At 49.9% G+C, this 22,285-nt stretch overlaps 1 protein-coding gene across 2 annotated transcripts; it reads left to right on the top strand.

The window, feature by feature from the left end:
- The first annotated feature begins 4,159 nt into the window (after positions 1–4,159).
- LAMP1 (lysosomal associated membrane protein 1) lies at positions 4,160–21,997 on the top strand. Of its 2 annotated transcripts, none has more exons than XM_032402569.1 (9): positions 4,160–4,400; positions 10,298–10,419; positions 12,093–12,309; positions 12,422–12,580; positions 18,621–18,808; positions 19,396–19,521; positions 20,327–20,393; positions 20,462–20,632; positions 20,998–21,997. In XM_032402569.1, the coding sequence occupies exons 1-9, from the start codon at positions 4,349–4,351 to the stop codon at positions 21,135–21,137; spliced, it is 1,242 nt and encodes a 413-aa protein (XP_032258460.1). In that variant the 5' UTR covers positions 4,160–4,348; the 3' UTR covers positions 21,138–21,997. The 2 variants fall into 2 exon arrangements, with proteins under 2 accessions (XP_032258460.1, XP_032258461.1); XM_032402570.1 differs by having other exon boundaries at positions 4,271–4,400; positions 10,301–10,419.
- Positions 21,998–22,285: the final 288 nt, after the last annotated feature.

Here is a 22,285-nt window from a genome sequence, read left to right as displayed (position 1 = left end):
ATTTGAAAATCTAAAAAAGAAATAAAAACATATAATCATCTGAATAGAAGCAGCATTTGATGAAATTCAACACTGTTGATTTAAAGAACTCCCAGCAAAGTAGGAATAGAAAAGAACTTCCCTAAGCTGAGAAAGGACATTCACAAAAGATTTAAGTTGACATTATGCTTAATGTAACAGATGGAAAGCTTTCCCCTGCAGCTGGGACGGGGCACGGAAGGAGCTGGTAGCCACTGCGCTAAGACAAGAAAAAGAAAACGCATACAGGTGGGAGGGAGTTTGTAAAATAGTCTTTCACACATGACATGAGCATGTGGGTAGAACAGATGAAGAAATAAATCTACAGAACTGCTACTAGAGCTGATACGCCAACTTAGCAAAGTCACGAGAGGTCGCTAAACAAAGGTCAACTGTATTTCCACATTCTAGCAACAACTGGAGAATGACATTTAAAGGTGCAGCCCCATTCACAACAGTACCCAGAAATGTGTAGAATACTTAAGTTACAAACTGCACAAAAACATGCACACTAGAAACTACAAAGTATTGATGAAAATTATTTAAAGAATAAAGCAAACGAAGAGCTGCATCATGTCAAGGTGTCTGTTTTCTCCAAGTTGGTATGTGCGTTCAATCCAGTACCCACCAAAATTCCAGCAGGGTTTTCCTTTATAGAACAATGATAAGCTCATCTTAGAATGTATATGGAAATTGAAGGAGTTAAAGCACCTTGTAGAAGAACAGCTGGAGAGCTAACTCTCCCTAATTTAGAGACCTGCTCTGAAGCCAGAGACAGAGACACAGATGTGCCCACGGAGCGGGCAGCGTCACAGCATGCCCACCCGTGCACCCGGGTGCAGCTGTGTCAGTTTCAATAAAGGTGCCAAGGGGACTTACCCTAAGTCTCTGTATCAAAGAGCTATCTATCTATGGGGGGGTGAACAAATGAAGAAATGTACAGAACTGCTACTGACTTTTATCTCACACCATCCACAAAATTTGATTTGATCATAGGCCCAACTGTAGAAGCTAAACCATAAAACTTCCAGAAGAAAACAGGAGAAAACTGTTATAATGTTGGGAAATGCAGAGATTTCTCAGGACATAAAAAGCGTGAGTCATGAAACAAACATTTGATAAACTGGACTTTAATTAAATTTAAATTTTACGTTTTGAAAGATACTATTAAATAAAATAGCAAGCCACGTCATGGGAGATAATACAGTACTGGGAAGTAGCACATTCAGAATATATTTTTAAAAAACACTTAGAATTCAAAAAAAGCAATAAACCATTTTTAAAAACTAGGACAAAGTTTGAACAGACACTTAACCAAGGAAGATACGTGAATGGTGATGCGCATGAAAGATCTTTTCATCTCGCTAGTCCTCAGGAAAACACAAACGAGTCACGAGAGTATTAACGGCTGTCGGAAAGACCGTTGATACCAGGTGTTGACAAGGACGTTGGTATGGATGGAGAAGCGTCCGACAGTTTCTTCTTGAACACGCACTCCCTGATGACCCAGCTTTTCCACTCCGACACATTTACCCAAGAGAAATGAAAGCCTGGTCCACCCAATGATGTGGTTTGGTTGTTCACCGCAGCTTAACTGGTAACAACCCAGATGTCCTCCTGCAGGTGCCCAGGTGAACTCCTGGTCTAGCAGTGGGATCCACCCCATCCCCTCTGAGCACCAGCGTGGGTTACAGATGTTGAAGTATCTCTGTGTTGATTTCAATTCCCAGTGTCTCCCACTATTAGGAAAGGGCTCTGGTTAACCACATCTCATTTCTCAAACAAGCATAGGCCCTAGGTACCACCACCCCCGACCCCAGGGCCCACAGACCGCGACCGGGTGAGCGTGTCACTGGGAACAGGAGCTCAATTGAAGTTACGCGGTCACTCCTGCTGCAAATGACTTGGGACTGGGTGAGTTACTCTGCTTTCCAAGAAAGTAAGTGTTTTGGTTCTTTTTTTATGAGAGAGTTCCTTTTTCATAACCATCTCAAAGAAGACTACCGTGGTTGGAGTATTTCAAGGAATCTATGGAAAGGAAGTTGTCAGAGATGTGCACGAGGCAGACGCGTAACCGTCAGTGGACTTGAAACAGCAAGAGTACCGGCAGTCTGGGTGTCCTGAAGGAGAGGGCTGGTCTTCACAAGGGCTGCGGGCAGGACTCGCGCTTCCCTCCCCACTCGAGAGCACACGTTTCACTTGAAAGTTGACAGTTTCCTACTTCTCTGACATGTTCCTCACTAACTTACCCTATGACTTATACTTCTGCACTTTTCCAGCCACGATTTACTTGCCTTTTGTACCATTAATAAACCAAAATAAATATTCTTGAGGTAAATGGGCAAGAGAACTGGGAAAGAGAAGTGAAAAATCTTGTCTCCTGGTAGTGAATGAGCGGCGCGGGGCACAGGCCCAGCTGTGACCGTGAGCGGCACCGCGGAGCGCCCCGCCTCCTCACAGGCCGGGTGCTGGCAGACCTCACCTTTCCGCGGCTGTCTGCCAGCTGGTTCTGGGGCAAAGGAAAAATGACGGATACCTTGCGCCAAACAAAAATATGAACAAATGATCCAGCCTGTGTGATGAACGACCAGGCAAAAGAAAATGTCATGCCCTTTAACGGTCACTGGTGGGGGTATAAACTGCCAAAATGTACTAAACGTTATGCTTTTCACCTAGTACATTTATTGTTTACTTCCATGACTGTCCATCTTCTGAGTCTTTAAATACATGGCAGTTCCAGCATCACAGGGTCCATTCTCACCCACCCACCCTTCTCCTTATTGGAACTTCTTTCTTCACAGGGAGAAACCTGCAAATTACGATTATCTGCAAAATATCTACCTATTTGTTCAACACCAGTAAACATACAAAGTAGCTTAAGAACTGCTAACTCCCGCCCCAGGGAAACCTGGTTTAGAATGGAGCCCGGGGCTGGCAAGGGGACGTGCATGCCCTGCCACTGTCCTCAGATGCAGACCCAACAGGAAGTCTGGTTATACGTTAGAAGCTGGAGGGGAGGGAAGGGAAGCTGGACAACAACAACAAGGAAGAAGACAAAATTTAGTAAAAGCCAGCAAATGTAAAACGAAGGGGGAAAAGCCCCAAGAATCAAGGCCTGTTCGGTAGAGTGACAGCGATCCACAAGCCTGCGCTGAAGAGCACCAGGGAACGCTTCCAGAGCAGGGGAGAGGCGAAGGCCTCAGCGCGGCGGCCCGCCACAACGACAAGGGAGGAGGAGCCGGGAGACTGCAGAACTGTACGAGCAAAGGGCGGAGACGCTGAGGGAAGGGCAGTGTGGCCAGAGCTCCAGACCGCAGTCAGAGACCAGGGAAGGCCCAGGGAGCCTCCGGGCAGACCAAGGGCTCGGGTAGGGGGCGGTGAGCAGGAGAGGTATTTCGGGAAGGCTCTAGAGCAGGGAGACCATTTCCTTTCCTGGGGCGTGTAGGGATATACGCGCTGTACCCGTGTTCCCGAACTTTCTCCATAACTGATGCCCCTCGCCCCGTCCCCATACGTCCTTTAGGAGGGTGTCACCGCCGCAATTCCTGTAACCTCTGAACCCCCTTCAACCAGGATTTTGTCTCGCCTTGAGTTCCGTCCTTTGAGGGGTCGATGTTTTGTCTCAAACATTCAATACGCGTGTCCAAGTCGTCCCCTCCTTCCTCACCCCCACGTCCAGCCCCCTCGCGAAGCAGCGGCCCAGAGGAGCCCCCGTTAGAGTGCCCCGGCCCACAAGAGAGGGCAGGGTCAGCGCTGAGGCCCTCGAGGAAACCCTCGCTGCTCTGGGGCGCGACCGGGGAGCGCGGGCCTCACTGCGTCCCTGGGGGCAGCGTGTCGGGCCGCGGGCCTCGGCAGACAGCCGCCCTGCTCCGGGGCACAGCCGTCTCCGACTTAGGCTGACGCGGGGAGGGCCGCTGAGGAACCCCCCCTCCCCACGCGCCGGCTGCGCCCACTTTCCGCTTCACGCCGCCAGACCCCTTCCCGGCTCCGGCGCCGGGCCATGGGTCACGTGGAGCCCCGGTCACGTGCCTGCGGGTCACGTGCGAGGCGGGCACTGGCTGGGGCGTCGTCGTCTTGTTCTCGTGATCTCGCGAGGTCCTCGGGGTCACGTGACGGCGCGGGCGCGGCGCGGGCTCACGTGACGGGCGCCGCCGGCCGAAGGGTCTCTTGCCTCCCGCGGGCGCCGCAGCGGCCGGGCCTCTGGACCGCGGGACCCTCGCCTTCACGCCGCCCCCCGGCCCGCCCGCCCGCCCGCCTGTGGGGCCAGCCCGCGGCCCAACCGCCCCTGACCCGCTCGGCTCCCGCTCCGGCCTCGGCAGCCCTCGCGCCCATGGCGGCCCTCGGCGGCGCTCGGCGGCGGCCTCTGCTCCTGCTGCTGCTCGGTGAGGGGCCGGGGACGGCGGGGCAGGGGGCTGCGGGGAGGGAGTCCCCGGGTGTGCTGGGCTGGGCCGGCGGTGGCCGACGACATGAGGGGCCCGGGGAGGGGGGCGGCGGGCCGGCGAGTCGTCTTCGCCCCGGCGGAGGTCGGCGCCTGGGGTCTGGCGCGGAGCCTTCTGGCCGCTGCTTGAGGAGCTGGGGCGAGAGGTCAGCTAAGGGCCGGCTCCGCTGTGGGGTCACTAAACTCGTTCTCTGGGTGTTAAGTTGGAAAATAAGTGGCGTGTTGGTTTCGGGACAGCTGTGGTTTATCCACGGGGGGCTACGTGAAGCTGTGCGGCCGAGGCGGCAGGACCTGCGTGGTGCTCTGTCCTCCCGGGGGACACGGCTCTCGCCGAGGACAGAGTAGGACGGCGCGGTGATCCCGGCCTTTCAGAATTCGTGTTCTGTGCTTTACGCTTCTTCCCCCTCCTGGTCGGGCTCGGAGCGCTTCCCCAACGTGTGTTCGTGTGCCTGAACTTAGAGTTACCCTTACTGCTTGGGGGAGGTGACGGGACGGGGCCTCGGCCTCACAGTGCCGGTGTCCGTTCCTAGTGGGGGGTCGCAGAGAGCGCTGCCCCTGTTCGGGGCGCTGGTTCCCGAGTCGAAACGTGGGACTCCGTCAGCACAGCCCTCAGACGCAGCCGGGGGTGCTCGGTGTGTTACTGAGGGAGCGATTTTGTTCTTTCTCGTATCAGTGAGAGGAGTGTGTGCTGTCTCCTAAAGGGGAATCAGCGCGTGGTTTGATGTTAGGTCTGTTTAGGTGTCCTTGATGAACTTCTCTGTGGCACGCTTTGTGAGCCCCTCCCAGATGACGTGGGGACATCGTCTAAAAGGCAGAGTCTGAAATAGGACACAGAGGACTCCTCGTGGGGGCTCCCACGAGTGAGGTGGATGCGGACGCGCGTTACGGTACCTGCCTGCCCACGAAGTCGCTGTCTAAACTCTAAAATCCTGTTACTGTGACTGGATGGGCTTCAGTTTCCCGTTTCTGTTCTGCCTGTTGTGTAAGACGAGTTCTCTGAGCTGCATGAATAGCCGCAAGGGATGGCCTTATTCCGGAGGACACCCGGAGCTCCGCCCTCCCCTGGCAGGTGTAATTACCACGGGAGGAGTTGCTGGAGCAAGTTCTGTCAGGTCAGAACGGCCGCACGGGTCCTTAGTAGAAGAGCTCACAAGCATTAGAATTGTCGTATTTTGTATTTTAAAAGTCACCTTGAAAATGAAGAGAAACAGCCTTAATTCCCTGCATTGTGATAGCTGGGAGAACTGTACGTGTCATAAGCTTTCTAATGCTTATTCCATTGTGTCTTTTTAGGTTTTATATTCAGTTGAAATCCAACTTTTAGAAAAGGTATATTCATTTGGATTTAGGTCTTTTTAAAATGTTTATTTTGATGCATAATTTTACCAAAAAGCATCTTTTCTGAAAAATAATTCGAACTTCAAAACTACGAATTCTTCCTGCATTCATTTGTGTTTGAATACTTGGTAGAAAGCAAAGGTGGGGGTGAACTGAAAGTGTCCAACACTTGGGATTAGGTGACATTTCGTAATGTGACTCTTTAAACCACTGGTGTCAACTAGATGACTTCCTTCCCCTTTCCAAATGAAGAACTGTCACTTGGGAAGTTTGAAAAGTTTTATTCTAATTAACATTATTCTTGATTGTGGGACTTTTGTCAGTTACTTGGGTTGGTGACCAAATTCTTAACTATTTTTGAAGTCAAAGTGTTCGGGGTCCATGGTTTCAAATTTCTATTGTTAGACACTTCCTTCTCTCTGCATCCACGGATCTTGGCTACATGCATGTGTAGCATGAGTTTTTCCTAGAACATCATTTTAGTTGTGCTGTGATTACTTACACACAGGTCTCCCTTCCTCATCTTACAGCCCATCTTGTGCCTCACACATAGTAAGTGCTTCGTGTGTACACATAGCACCCGGTTTTACAGCAGCAGCCCCTAATCAGATGTGCATAAGTCAGCTCTTCAGAAGTGTCCACTCGGGCTCTGCCTCCGTGGGTTGTGATTCCCTGTGAGGGATGGAACCTTGGTCTTTTTTTCCTTCTTCTTTTAAATCTTCGTAGATGATTATGTATTACTGATTAAGAAGAAAAATACTGGATTTAAAAGCATCAAGTCAAGACAAACTAGGAAGTATTTCTTAAAAAGAAAATTAAGAGGGCGCCTGGGTGGCTCAGTCGGTTAAGCATCTGCCTTCAGCTCAGGTCATGATCCCAGGGTCCTGGGATCGAGTCCCGCATCAGGCTCCCTGCTCTGTGGGGAGCCTGCTTCTCCCTCTCCTCCCCCCTTGTGCTCTCTGTCTCACTGTCTCTGTCTCTCTCAAATAAATAAAAATCTAAAAAAAAAAAATTTTTTTTTAAATTAAGATTTTAATTATTTGAGAGTGTGCATGAGCAGGGGGGAGGGGCGGAGGGAGAGGGAGAAGCAGACTCCCTGCCCAGCAGGGAGCCCGATCCAGAACCCCAGAATCATGACCTGAGCCAGAGTCAGATGCTTAACCCCTCTTACAAAAATTCGAATGTAGAAATTTATTGACTTGTTCCTTCGGATGGCAGTGTCTTCATTTCAGAAATGAGTGTTTCATAATTTGAAACCTATTTGCTCACTTGGCTAGTGTTGGAGAGGAAGCACGGTGCAGATGTGGCATCCAGTTGCAGATTGCTCAGCACCACTCACTAGCTGTGTGACCTTGAGCAAGTTACTGTCTTTGTCTCAGTCTCCTCAGCTGTACAAGCTGTATTATGATTCCATGACAGCATTTACCTGTTAAGTTGTCGTGATCATTAACTGCAGGGCCTGGCACATGGCAAGTGCTTGTTTAATAAAATTTACTTATTTGACGTTTTGTGTCAGGTACTGAGGATTCAGTGATGAACGTGGTAGATGAGGTCTGAATAGCTTTATTTAAATAACGTCAGTGAGCATTAAAGCCAGCGCTAATGCCCTGAACTGAGTGCTCTGTGTGCACTAGCTCATTTGATACTCTGATAACCCCGAGGGGTCGGCGCACTTGTTCCAGTTCATAGGCGCATAAACGGAAGGCAGCGATTGCTGCTGGCCCAAGGTCACACAACTAGTAAGTGATGGAGGAGTCTGTCATAGTCATGCTTCTCACAGCTGTACTTGTTTTAGAGAATGGAATTTCTACCAGTGGGAGTACTTTGAAGCCAGAGTTACTCCTTTGTATGATCCCTGGAGAAAGGATTAAGCTCACACCTGTGGGAAGGACTGCTCGAGGTTAGCCCTTGCCAGCGGGCCGGGGAGCTAGCTTTGAAGAGGGACGCCCACTCCTCCAGTCACTGTGGCGTTTTAATTAATTTAAGGAGAGGTTTTTTCTTCTTAACCAGCTATCACTGTTACAGAATTTTTAAAAAAAAAAAAACTTTGGACCATTAGGGGCGCCTGGGTGGCTCAGTTGGTTGGGCGTCTGCCTTCAGCTCAGGTTGTGATCCCAGGACCCTGAGATTGAGCCCTGTGTCGGGCTCCCTGCTCAGCGGGGAGCTGCTTCTCCCTCTCCCTCTGCCCCTCCCCCTGCTCATGCTTGTGCTCGCTCTCGCTCTCTCTTTCAAATGAATAAATTTAAAAAAAAATCTCTAAAAAAAACTTCTGACCATTAGCATAAACACGTTTCTCTTATAATTTTATGTTCTAATGCTCTTGTAGAGCTCTTTTTCTTGACCAAAATTTGGCTTCTAGGGCTAAGTTTCTTGTTTGAACAATTGAAAATTTCTGGATCTCTCCAGAATAATTGTGGGTATCTAGTACTGGTAAAACTTACTTTAACTTTGTTTTTGTAATACATCTTTGTTTTACTTTGAAGGCTCATACCCTCAGCATATTTACTAAGTGAAAAAATTCTGTGTTTGAAGTTATTTAATGTGAAATATTTCCTAATCAAGTGCTTTGAGTCTGTAGAAAGTGTTTTAATGATTTAGGGAACTCGTTTATGGAAGTGCAGCTTGGTAAAAAGTGATACGTGCATGATCCCATGCGAGGCAGCGCCCTGCTGTGTCCATGGCATGTGCAATCACGTATGACTGCAGCAGCCGGGCCAGGGCCACAGCCGTGTGAGGGCGCCTCAGGCCCGAGAGAGCCTTTGACTGGAGCAGACAGTGGCCCATGTACACATGATCTGACTCAGTGTCCATGCTTTAACACGCTTGCTTCTGCCCTGCTAGCGTCTCTCTGGGCCACTGGTATACTAAACCTGCCCCTCTCTGAAGGCGTGAGGGTGATTTGTCTTTTTTTAAAGCCTTCACTGAGTCAGAAACGAGCTGTGGAATGTTCTTTAGGTTTTACAATGGAAATTCATTTATCAGAGTTGCCTTTAGTGTAGTCTTGCCTGAATATTGTAGGATGTAGGTTACAGTTTTGCACAGCAAACCAGACAGAAACTGCGCAGGTCTCTTCTTTGCCCTAGTTAGCTGCATTCTCATGTGGCAGCTTCTTGTGAGCGTAGGTGTTGGTATTTCTCGTACCAGAAGCTTATGGGAAGGGATGTGGGGTTTCTGGCTACTTTTTGCTTTGTGCTTGAATAGCAGTTGGGTTTAAAGATTTTATCTTGTGAAAGCTCCAAGGGTGAAATGAATTGTGTTTGTTGGAGACATTTACTTTGCTAGGGACAGGGATTTGAGAATGAAAAGCTAATTGAGTGTCTACTGAGCGTATGCCTTCAAAATGTGCCTGTGTCACGTTGACGCTCGGAGTGGCCGGAGGATGGCTAGAGGGCGTGCAGGGACTGGCTGCAGCCAGGAGGGAGGGCACATCACTTCTGAATCATGGTACACGATGCTGGTTGACAGTGTTTGGCTTTAGAACTAGTGGAAACACCTATTTTTGCCCATCTGTAGAAGAAGAGTGTACTAACACATGTGGCTTGGAGGAATTACCTACTGCTCTACCACATCATGAAGCCAGACAGGGCACTGACCCTGAGAATTTAAGGAGGAAATAGCCACCATCGCTGCCAAGCTGGAGGGACCTGTGAGAGTTTCATTCTTTCCGGGATATGGCAGCCCTACCTAGACATGTTGACTGATGTCCTAACATCACATAGCCAAGTCCAGGTTCAATCGAATCGTTATTTTTTGAGACATTTTCTGAAATTGGGCAAAGAGCTCAGATCTGTGAGTCCATGGCTTTTCCGGCCATGCCAGCAGCCCATGAGAGGTAACAAGAGGTCCAACTTTAAATAGTAGTTTAGGACCATGCCGAAAGATAGCCCCAGTTCTCCCATGGGCTTCTGCAGAAGGTCAGTATTTAGGTTGAATTGTGCCTCCAGGACCCTACCACATCTTCCAGAGGCCCTCTGAGGACTGAGCGTGGAGCAACGTGTGCCCAGGGGTGACCCGGAAATTGGCAGGTGACCTCCCCTCAGTGTCCTGACATCAAGCATTAAAGAGCTGTCGAACAGGTTGGCAAACTGATCGATAGGTTTAGAGTTAACGTTTCCAGACTTGTATCTAGGAGGGACAGGACAGAGACCCAGCTGAACCCAGCCTGGGTGATCCACGTATCTCATTTTTTTTTTTTTTTAAGATTTTATTTATTTATTCATGAGAGACAGAGAGAGAGAGAGACAGAGGCAGAGGGAGAAGCAGGCTCCCCGCTGAGCAGGGAGCCCGATGCGGGACTCAATCCCAGGACCCTGGGATCATGACCTGAGCCGAAGGCAGACGCTTAACCGACTGAGCCACCCAGGCGCCCCACGTATCTCATTTTTTAAGAAGCACAGTGGTGTTTCCTAATAAAGCCCATTGTTGCCATGGCTAGAGGCAACAGAAGCATCCAGTTGTATTTTCAAAACTGTGTTTGGATATTTCTGTCTTTCCTGGAGTTAGCAGGTCTCGTACACGGCGCAGCAGCGGTGTTTGTGGTAAAGGACGCCAATGGGACAGCTTGCATCATGGCCAACTTCTCCGCTGCCTTCATGGCCAGCTATGACACCAGGAGCGGGCCTAAGGTAGGAAACACCAGGTCTTCCATGCCGTGTGTGGGGTGTGTGTGAAGGTTTTTTAAATTATTGTTTTAAGTAAGTGTTTGGAGGAGGACATCACTGTAACACAGTAGCATGTGCATGTGCCCCGCTGGGCCGTGGCCTGTGCTCCGTGTACCCTGAAGCCACAGTTGTGACTCATAAACCATCCTGCTGTCTGCTCTCACTGCCCGGTGCGAGCGTTGTCCCAGACTTGTGCGCGACTCCCCTCTGTGGTCACAGTGCTGACCAGCCTGATGGGTCAGAGCCTCTCCTGGGACCCCGGTCGTCTCATATTCTTTCAGGCTCGGCACTGCTGTGTCTGCCGTTTGCCAAGCCGTCTACAAGCACCATCCTACTCTAAGATGCCCCTCAGTTGTCCTCTTAAAACAACTTGTACTTCTGCAGGATAAAAAAGGCTTTTTGCATTTGTAGATTTCTAACAAATAAGGTGCATTTGTATTTCTTTGTTAATTACCTGTTGGCGGACATTTCTTTCTTTCTTTTTTTTTTTTTTTTTTTTTTTTCACTTCTTCTATTTAACATTGACTCTTAAATGTATCTCTAAACCAAATGTTTTCAGTTCTTTGTTCATTTTTCCTGCCCGGCCCCCATGTTTACAGCATCGGATCATCTTACCACCACTCAGGGGTAGTAGTGGGGCCCGGTGTTGGTGGGAAGGACAGAGCTCCTTTGGAGCACTCGGGACTTTGTGCCAGGTGCTCAGGCCTCATCAGCTCGTGTGTGCGGGTGTCCACGTAAACGTGCTTGCACCCAAGACAGAAGAGGCCTGGGCAGGTTCTGTCCCGCAGAAGCGTTTCAAGTTACAGAGACCAGTCCAAACGCCTTTTGTGGTCGTTGCTACTTTACTTTTTTTGTGTTTGGATTTTTTTAATGTCATTTTGAAAAGTATTATGTTCCACAAATGGGATCACCCGCATGCTGCTTTGTGCCTTACTCTTGATCACCGTATCTCTGTCACCTCATGGAGTTCTGTCATTTTTTGGGAGCAGCATTAGTGGACAGCATCACCACAGTTGGGTTAGCTGGTCCAGTTCCTTTTGGGGCTCTCTAGGTGGTTTTGTAGCGGTTTGTTTTGTCTGTAGTGGTCAATTCAAATAGTTCTGCAGCCAACACCCTCTTCTCTTTGTTTAAAGAGACTTTTTTAAGTACAGTTGACACACGATGTTGCATCAGTTTCAGGTTGCAACTTAGTGATTTGACAGGTTTATCCATTATGCCGTGCTCACTACACAGGTAGCTATCATCTGTCCCATAAAGAGACAGTTCCTTAAACATTTTTATAGCAAACAAGTAGTAGTGGCTTTTTCAAATATAAATACACAGCTCACTTGAAGCCTGGTAAGAATTATTTCAGTTTACCAAGATAATTTTAGTTTTAATTCTGCTATAAATTAAAATTATGTTAACAAAGAACATTCAATTAAATAATTGTCAGCTTTATCTTACACTTTGTTTTTCAGTCTGTACCGACACGTAATACTGATTTTCCTCGTGTTTTTATTTATGTTAAAAATGAATATGCTAACGGTGGCATCTGAGAGGGAGCTGAGGTCCGACTTCCTGAAGGTCTTCCTTTGGCGCGTCTGAATCCCTTTCGTGACCTGCATTCTGACTGGGTCTGTCGTCCTTTGTTCTAGAATGTAACCTTCGACCTGCCATCTGATGCAGCAGTATTAAATAGCAGCTCTTGTGGTAAAGAGAACGCTTCTGACCCCAGTCTCATGATTGCTTTTGGAAGAGGACATGGACTGACCCTCAGTTTCACAAGAAATGCAACACGTTACAGTGTTCAGCTGATGAGTTTTATTTATAACTTGTCTGACACACAGATTTTCCCCAATGCAAGCTCCAAGGGTAAGAACCAAAACTGACCAGTTATAAAGTTAAGGAAATTGGGTTGGAGAGTGTCTAAAATTTTAACCAAGTAGTTCAAGTAGTTAAAAATTGATTTTTTTTTTCTTTACAGCTACCAAGACTGTGGAATCTGCAACTGACATCAGGGCTGACATAAATAAAAAATACAGATGTGTGAGCAACAACCAGATTCACATGCACAATGTCACTGTCACACTCCATGATGCCACCATCCAGGCATACCTTGCCAACAATAGCTTCAGCAAGGAAGGTAGGACACTGTCTTTGACCCGGATGCCCAGGCCCAACTCCAGTGCATGCAGACATGGCTTTGAGCCCATGCCTGAGGACGATGTGTATGTGAAGATTCGTGCAGCCAGGGACTGAGCTGGCAGCTCGCACTTAGAATTGCGCAGCGAACATTTTTTTCTCTAAAGAAGGTGATCTCTTTAGGTGAGGTTGGACTAATACTGATTTAAAAGGGCAAAGTAGTTACATGCCTTGTTGGGGAGCTGATGAGGTCAGGGTGCAGGATCTCTTCCAGTTTAAGCCAAGTGTCCTTTCATCAAGACCTAGGCTTAAGCTCTGTCCAGCTTGGGGGGCCAAGGGGCAGATGGTGAAGGACCTTGAGTGCCTTTTGGGCCAGGTGTTGGGCGGATAATGCACCAGGGAGGCACCTGCCAGCCCAGCTCCACTGGTGGGCTCTGGGTTCCAACAAGACAAGGCTCCAGGCCCCTCCTAGCTCTGTGGTCTTGGGTAAGGTGGTCAGCCTCTTGTTTCCTTCCCTTGTGAAGTAAGAATAATAGCCTGTGTTAGCAGGTCCTTAAGGTTAAAAAGGAAATTTATGCAAAGTGCATATTTCAGGGCCTGGCTCAGTTAGTAGTAAAGCATGTTGTCATTCAACTATGACTGAAGAAAGCTCTCTTCCTCAGTCCTACCAGTCAGCTCCCAGATCACTGTCCTCTTCCTGAAGGGTGAGGAAGGGTGACCGCCTCGAGGAAGTCGTCCTTCCTTCTCGGTGGTTAGCCATGCTCTTGTGAGCCTTCGGTTTGCAGTGTCCCCAGTGGTGTGGCTGGATCCATAGAGGTGCGTGCTGGCGTGTGACTGATTTGCACCAAGTCACTGGTGCTGAAGGGCATGATGGACCGGTTAGCGCTTTGTGCAGTTGGGTGCAGCCCTCCTGAGAGGCATGCATGCTCTTAGCAGGGCCAGAACCTGGCCTGCAGGTGCCATCCAGCCCATCTCCGGTTTCTGTACGGCCGGTAAGCTAAAAATGGATGTTGTGCTTATCGATCTGAAGGTTAAGAAAAATCAAAAGAACATTTCACAGCACATGAGAATGACACGGAAGTCAAGTTTCAGTGCCTGTAATTAGAGTTTCCTTGGCGCACAGCCGTGTTCGTTCACACACCTGTTCTCTATGGCAGCTTTCACACTCTCATGGCAGAGTTGGGACGGGCACAGAGTCTAAAATGTTTGCTGTCTGTGACTGGGAAAAACACGTCCAGCAGCAAGCGTACAGGGTGGAAAGGGAGGTCTGTGTGAGCTGGAGCAGCTCTTGAGGAGACTGGCTGGACGGGCCCTCTCTACACCCCCCTTGTCTGGGGAGCTGCGTGTGTGTATGTCCGGCAGCAGGCCCAAGTGTGCACACTGACACCCACCTGCTCAAGCAGAGGAGTCACTACACAGGGGTTAGAGTCACACGAAATGCCTCAGGAGCTGATGCTCACGGTTTCAGGTCTCGGGTGGCTGGGTTTCGTCCCCAGCGGTCTTCTCCCTCCAGTCTTGAGCAGAAGGGAAAAGTAAAAACTGCCAGAGGCCTTGGGAAATGAGAGCATCCTGGTTTGCTGGCTCGTGCAGTGACTTCACTACCACCTGGGCCTCAGGCAGTCGTGGAGTAGAGCTTCTCACCTACACAACTTGTTTTCTTCTGCGTGGAAAGCTGCTGATCACAGACAGCAATGACCTGGCCTCCCCTGTCTGGGGTGCCCAGCTGCTGGGGTTCCTGAGGGCACTAGAGCCCAGGACAGGGCTCCAGCTTCTGGTCTAAAATCACATGACAGTGTGGAGAGGCTAATTTCTTATAAGGTTAATTATTTTGTTGTTTAAATAGATTTTATCTTTCAGAGCAGTTTTAGGTTCACAGTTAAACAGAATGCAGGGTTCCCACATAGCCCTGTCCCCCCATGCACACAATCCCTCACTGTCAGCATCCTGCACGTTACTCCCAGTGGAGGATGTATGCATGTGATTCCAAGTGGAAAAGCTGCTTCAGGGAGGCCGTCCCTCCCTACACTTGTGTCCCAGCCGCTGGCCCCCTGTTCTTAGGTCTGCTCCCATCCTACAGAGGCTTCTGTGAGTTGTTGATCAGAAACTTGGTCACTAAGCTCGGCCTCACTCCCCACCTCCCTTTGTGCCCCATGGTTCATCAAAGCTTTCATTTTATGTTAAGTCTGCCTTCGCTGATGTGTCTCTGTTTTGGAAAGGAAACTTGCTGCCTTTTAAAGACTCTAGAGCGCTCTCTTAGTGAATCTGTTGGGAAGAGGAGTGTAAGAGGCATCCCAGAGATGCACAGAATGTCCTGTACAAGTTGGCATGCCCCTGTGACAGGCCGGAGGGCTTGGTGAGATCATGGCATGCCTGCATACTCTTCACTGGACAGGAAGGAGTCCCCATAGGGCTTTTGGGCTCCTGTCACCATCAGGTCACATCCTCTACAGTCACCCCTGATCAGTCTTTACCTGGAGTGCTAAGAAATGAAATGAGCAAACAAGCTTCAGGCCCCCCCCCTCCCCCCACCACACCCCTCCCCACTCCCACCCCGTGATGTCTTCCTTGTTTTCTGGGATGTGGTCCTCTGGTGGCCTGGGTCCAGGCCTAGTGACTAGGGGAGTTCTTGGAGCAGCCGTGTAGGCAGGGAAGAGCTCCAGAGTGGGTGTCTGCTCTATGGGCGGGGGCTGCACTGTTCCCAGAAATCACTGCAGCAGACCTTGAACAGCACAGGTGTGAGCTGTGTGGGTCCACTTACACGTGGTTGTGTTTTAATAAATGCAGTATGGTACCGTAAATATATTCTTACAATTTTTTTCCCTCTACCATCGTTGGAAGAATACAGTATGCAATGTTTATAACATACAAAACGTGTGTTAATTGACTGTGTTATTGATAAGGCTTCTGGTCAACAGTAGGCTTTTATGATTAAGTTTTTGGGGGAGTCAGAGGTTAACGTGGATTTTCGACTTTTCGGGCGTTAGAGCCCCTCACCCCGTTGTCATTCGGGGGTCAGCTGTATTTGATGACACGACCTGAGCCGTGTTGAAGCTCAGCTGGTAGCGTATTCCACTGTTCCTCAGCTCCCTGTGAGCCTGGGGTCTGATCTTTGGAGAGCCCCCTGGCTGGCCAGCACCTGCCGCACCACTTTCTGTCTGTGTTGCTGTTTCTGACCGTGGTTTACAATCAGAGGGACCTGTGTATTTTCCCTACAAGCAGGAGATTTGATGTAACTGACCACGTATAGCAAGACAGCGTAAATCGCTTTTAGAAATACTTGGTTTCTGTTAAAATTGAGCCATTTGCTTATCTCCTCTTGTGCCAGTTTCATTTCTTTGGTTCTTAGGCACAGTCCTTTTTGGTTTGGTTTCGTTTGGTTTTTTGTCACCAAATTGTAAGCTTCTTCAGGGAAGAGAGTCCATCTCAAATATGTTAAGTATATTTTATATTCTCCTAGTGTGCTGTACTTATGGATTCTTAATGAAGAATTGTTACATGAAGATATATCCAAGAATTAGTAAATTTTTGGTCATAAAAACCCATGTAAAGTTTTTATTTGATGGACTGCAAGTGTTGGGGCAGGTTCTGTGGCCTCACTCGTCTGTAGTGTTGTGGGGGCCTGGACCAGAGAGCCTTAGTTCACTCTGCCTCTCCACGTGCACTGTCCTATCAGAGAAGCCTCTGGTACTTACAGATTTCAGTTTAAAAGGAATCGAGCACAGGCCAAGGCTGCCGAATTGTCCTGTCAGTTCTGTTGATGAAGGTGAGTGCTGAGGAAAGCAGCAGGTATTGTCTTTCCCAGAGGTCTGTAAAGGAAGGCAGGTGGTTCTCATTCTGGAGTAGTCTGATCAGGGGAGTGTGTCCCACTCTGTGTTTGTGGGAATGGCATTTCCTGCCCCAGGCCCAGCAGAGGGTTCCTATTATTCATCTTTGCATCTTTAAGATTTGACGTGTGGCACTTGTGGATGCTTCTGTGACCGTTAGTTCAAAATAGGAATTCTTCACTATGGTTCACCCCAAGTTCACGTCCCACCGAATCCCACACAGTTTGGCATCATTTCTCCCTTAGGAGTGACTCCCAGGGTGGCTCAAAGTGAAGGAACTGATGCTAAAATACCTCTCTCCGTGTGAGACTCTTTCTGATTTTAGCACGCAAGCTTCCCTGAAAGTCGGCTGCTGCCAGATCATTTGGGGCCTCCAGGGCACAGAAGCTTTTGAAAATCATGCGAAGAGGAATCGTGGAAGGATGTGCAGCCTGCATTTACTGGGGCCCCTGGTCTTCCCTGGGGCCCCTGGTCTTCCCAGAGGCCTCCTCATGCGTGGGTAGCACTTAGCACACTCCATGCATTTTACTTGTGATTTCCTCATTTGGACTGAGCATTCTGCAAGTAGGACTGTCGTTTCTGCTTCAGGACAGGCTGCTCAGAGCGCGGACTCTGCATTTGCAGTTAGGAGGAGGGCGCTTTGTCCGTGCAGATTTCCGCAGTCTTGACGGTACATTGTGCGTGTTCCCAGGCTGATGTTTTGCAGCCTGCTTTATGAAAACAGTGGATCGTGTGTAAAAATGCTGGTCAAATCCGTGTAGGTTAGTCTCCCCTGTGTGTGCTGTGTGCCCATCTAGGCCAGGATTTGGAGGCCACCTGTTGTTGTTGTTTTTCACATTTAATTATGTCACGTTATGTGACAGTTTGTAAAGTACTGATGAGGCTGTTCCTAACAGTGCAGCTATGACCTCAGCCTGCAGCTTAGCTCCAGGGGAGACGCGGGCGGTGTGGCCAGTACACCCTGAGGGGTACGTCTCTGGCAGCATCTGTCCTGCCGCCACGAGCCCAGGTTACACGCACTCCATCATGCTCTTTCCACCTTTGTTTTCTGTCTAGAAAGGCACTGGACCATACAAGATTGTATTGTGTGAAGGCACGCTGCATGCGTGAGCTTTCCAGAGAGTGCGTGGAATCCCTTCTTCGTCGGTCCTGCAGGGTGAACTTTCCCGTCTCTCCCCATCTCAACCCCCCACCCAGGTAGATGGGATGTGGAGGAGGAAGGGCAAAGCTTCCTTTGAGCTTGGAGCAAGAAGTGGTCAGGTGTTCAGAAGTTTCAGCGTCTTCCCAGTGGGTGCTACAGCCCTGGATGTGGTGGGCCTGCTCCAGCGGCTCAGCGGAGCAGAAATGGGGACGGCGTGGGCGTGGGACTTGGATGGAAATCATAGAAATCAAATCCTTGATTACCCACAGAAACAGGGTGGTAAAACAGAGAGCTTAGTTTGGGGCTGACAGTCTCCTGAAGTGCTGAGGGATGCCGGGTCATCTCCACAGGAGGCAGCTGTCTGTCCTGGAGGCACCTACAGAGAACGTTCGTTTATCTTTGCTTTTGGTTCAGTCGGCCTTGATTTTGAATATAAATTTTTGTTGTAAATCATAGTGGATCAAATTCTGAGAGCCTGAATCACATTTAAACTCCTGAGATCTCTGGGGGCACCATATGCCCTCTGCCAAGGCCTGTCCTGCTCCAGCTTCCCTCACTGCTGGATTGTGGTCTCCTTCCTGGGAGTCTTCACTCGCACTTACTGGACCTTCTCCCTGCATGAGGGTGCCTGCCTGTGGGTGCCTTCACCCCATCTTGCTCCGAATCACCCACAGCAGCTGGCTGACTCATGTACCTGGTCTCAGCTCTGGTCTTGTCCCGCAGGGACCCACCTGACCCGGTGGCAGGTGACAACGAAGGTTTTCTTTATTTCACAGTACGAAGGAAGGTTTGTCGTGCAGAGGGGTAGGTCTGTGAGGGCAGGGTTGCCCAGAGGCTGAGCTGGAAGAGCATCCAGTCAGAACCGTGGTGCGGTGGCAGGAGTGGGGACGGCCCTGTGGGACAGCGGTGCCCGCCAGTCCTGTACTTCCAGAGTGGGCTTGGCACGTGCCATCCTGGAGCAGACTTGAGAAATCACATTCTGCGGGTGGGGCCAGCTGAGAGTCTGAGGGCGTGCCGTAGCTCCCACTGGCTCTGAGGAACTAGGACTTTGTCTCTCTTCCCACTTGTCGGTCCAGAGACGCGCTGTGAGCAAGACGGGCCTTTCCCGACAACGGCGCCGCCGCCGCCTCCCCACCCTTCGCCATCCCCAACGCCCGAGAACCCCCCCGTGTACAAGTACAATGTGAGCGGCACCAACGGGACCTGCCTGCTGGCCAGCATGGGGCTGCAGCTGAACGTCACCTACAAGAAGAAGGACAACACGGTAGGCTGAGCCCCCAGAGCCCTTCTTTCTGTGGTGGGAGTGTTGGTGCGTGAGCAGCAGGACTCTGCGTGTGAGTCTGAGAACGGTGGTTGTGCGTGTGCTGCGGTCAGCCTCTCGGCACTCGGCCGCACCATACCCGTCTGTCCACATGCCAGACGTGTGGTGTTCGGCACCCTACAGGACAAGTTTATCGACCCCAAAGAGAACGTTAAATTTTGCTTTAAAACTCTACCGTAACTCCAACGTTTTTTTACGCTTTTCCTTTGAAATATTTCTCCTTACTGGTGACCAAGTCTTTGGGGCTATGCAGGGAACGTGCTCGTGATGGGTGTGAAGTGTGTGGCTGTCGGGAGATGGGGTGGAGGGGCAAGTGTGTGTCCTTGTGAAAATAGCAACCAGGAGGAGCAGGAAAAATGGTTTTGGAACCCAGAAATCTGCGCTAGAGTAAACTTGGGATATTTTCTTTCTGGTTTTGGTTAAAATGGTGGCCTTGAAGTTCTTATTTTAAGATTACTTTTGTTTTTCCCAGAGTATGGAGGACCCAGGGCATGAAATAGAATGGTAACTTGTTTGCTTTTTTCACTTAGACCGTGACGGGAGTGTTCAGCATCAACCCGAATAAGACCACTGCCGGAGGGAGCTGCAGCCCCCAGCTGGTGACCCTGGAGCTCCGCAGCGAGAGCATCCCGCTCCTGGCCTTCCAGTTTGGAATGGTGAGGCTCCACGTTCCTGTGTACTCTGGGGGCTTTGATGCCAGAACCGCTGCATGGCGGCCGCTGGGCTGAGTGCTCTGTGCGCTGGCCAGAGTGAAGATCGGATTAAGGTGCCAAAACCCACAGCTCTGCCTTAGTGAAGAAGGGGAGTCTGCTTTCTCTGCCTTCTTTTTTTGCTGGTGTTTTGGATCCTCGCCCCCCCCCATCCTGTTTTTATTAAGGAATGCCTCGGTTGGTTCTCTATGCAGCAGATGTGAGGGAGCGCCTGCGGCCTGCCCACAGCCACCTTCCGCGCCCAGCTGCGCTCAGCTCAGCCTCCCACCTCACACACTGTCATCACCCCTTCCTTGAGGGGCAGCGTCTCTGGGTCTTGGCTCTTCTCTTCCTTATACCCGTCAGGGATGAATCCTCTGTGAAGTTAGCAAAATCATATGGGAAGAATAGAAATACCGTCTGCGAGCGTTTATAGTACATACCGCAGATGAGCTGATTAACAGTTTGGTTTCTCCTAATAAAGTTTACGTTCCTAAAGTCCAGCAAACTTTGAGAAAAGCTTGCTTTTTTAGAATGTGGCTTCTTCAATGCCTATTTTAGCAGAGTTGGATTCTGTAAAAAGGTCTAGAAGGAACTAATCATAGCACTTGTGTTCTCGAGATTTATGCGATGCCTTACACAGACCACATACCCCACAGCTTCGTGCTGAAGGTAGAAATACAGGAGTCAAATTTATTACCAGATGACCCTTCAGGTTTGACAGTAAACATGTGTCTGGCAAGTGGTTAAGGATTATTTTCTTCTCTTTAAGAACACAAGTACTAGCCGATATTTCCTGCAAGGAATCCAGTTGAATATGACTCTTCCTGACGCCAGAGGTAAGACCCCCATAACTCCCCTGCCTGACCAGGTGCCCCGGAGCACTCACTCTCACCTGCCTTTGCAGACCCCACCTTCAAGGCCGCCAACAGCTCTCTGAGGGCCCTTCAGGCCACCATCGGGAATTCGTACAAGTGTAACGCTGAGGAGCGCGTGCAGGTCACAGAGGCCTTCTCCATCAATATCTTCAAAGTGTGGGTCCAGGCTTTCCAGGTGCAAGGAGACAAGTTTGGGTCTGGTGAGTAGCACCGACGGCAGCATTTCAGACCCTGCACGGGGTCTGCAGGCTGTGGTTCTGTTTGGAAATTTAATCATTTAGAGCAAATTCCCCTTCCTGAGTCCCCCTGCCTTTGAAAGGCCCAGCATCTACAGATGTGAACAAGCGGCACCGTTGTGCAAAGGTCCTTTTCAGAGCTGGCGTGTGTCTTCCCTGTGAGAGCAGGATATAGGGATGCGGCCGTATGGTGTGCTGTGTCCCCGCGGTAGTCGACGAGAACTCAAGCCTCCCGGCCAGGCTGTGGGAACAGGTGGGGAGGAGGGGGAGGCCCGTGAGGTCGCCCGGTGACAGCCGGTGTGAGCACGGTGCACTCCCTGTCTCCGCAGTGGAGGAATGCCAGCTGGATGAGAACAGCATGCTGATCCCCATCGCCGTGGGGGGTGCCCTGGCAGGGCTGGTCCTCATCGTCCTCATCGCCTACCTCATCGGCAGGAAGAGGAGCCATGCCGGCTACCAGACGATTTAGCACGGCCTCGAGAGGCACAGACTAGCAGCCGCTGCGGGGTCTGCTCCTTTCCCTGAGCTTAGATTGGTGTTGAGGGAGGCACACTTTCTTGCAAACTGATTTCAAATCTGCTTTATCCAATGTGAAGTTCATCTTGCAACATTTACTATGCACAAGAGTAACTTTGAAATGACGGTGTTAATTTTGCTAACTGGGTTAAATATTTTGCTAATGGTTCGACATTAATATTTACCAAAGTAGAACTTTAAGGTGGGAGGGTAAGAGTGCTTTTCTAAGAGGGGCACTGGCTCCACTATCATTTGGCTTTTTAAGATTCTGGTGTTTGGCCCCTTCATTCTTGACTGAGATTTCAGCCTTGCCAAGGGAGGTTCCCTGGTCTTGACCTTAGGACCTCTGAGGAGGGCTGGCTAGGTGTTAGGCTGGTATGCTTAAGAAATTAGTAGAGAAAGAAGATCTTAAAACAGAAGTACTCCAAAAGATGAAAATCTGGAACGCTTAAATTAAGCTTTAGAAGCCAGGACAGGCCCGGCCACCCCGCCCCCCCAGGCGGCACAGCTCAGCACTCGGGCACGGTCGCTCCTATGCGTCAGGGCCTTTGGTCTTTCCATGCTCTGCCACTCAAGAGCTGGCACTTTTTTTAAAATAGATAAATGGGTGTTATTTTTATTTACCTTTTTGTAAAGTGATTTTCAGTCTTCTGTTTGAGGTTCAGGGTGATCCTGTTCTGCACTTGTGTAAATACTGGGTATCACACTCTGATCTACCCGCTTGCCGCTCGGGTGGCTGTGCACTGAGGACCCTTCATGTCTCGCATTGCTGTAACAATGCTAATAAAACATCTCTTTCTTTCTCTGTCTGGACCTCGTCCTTCTGCCTGCTCTCATGTGAGGTCTCGTCGAAGGTGCACGGGTGGAGGGCAGGTGTCTGCCGGTGCCCCGAGCTTTTGGGAGAGCTTGTGTTGTTGCTGGTCTTACTGGGTAACTTGAAGGAGAAACAGGAGTTGTGAGTGAGCGGCGACGGCACTGTGTCCCACCCACAAGGTGAGGATGAGGATGGGTGCGAGGAGGGTGGTGCAGGCTCCTGCGGGCCGCTCCTGTTTGGAGCCCTGTGGCCGCACCCCTCTGAAGATGGGCCGCCTTCTCCTCCTC

Source organism: Phoca vitulina, unplaced genomic scaffold (assembly GCF_004348235.1).
Source record: "Phoca vitulina isolate PV1807 unplaced genomic scaffold, GSC_HSeal_1.0 scaffold5, whole genome shotgun sequence".
NCBI classification, from domain to species: Eukaryota; Metazoa; Chordata; class Mammalia; order Carnivora; family Phocidae; genus Phoca; species Phoca vitulina.
This window is presented reverse-complemented; position numbering and strand designations above follow the sequence as displayed.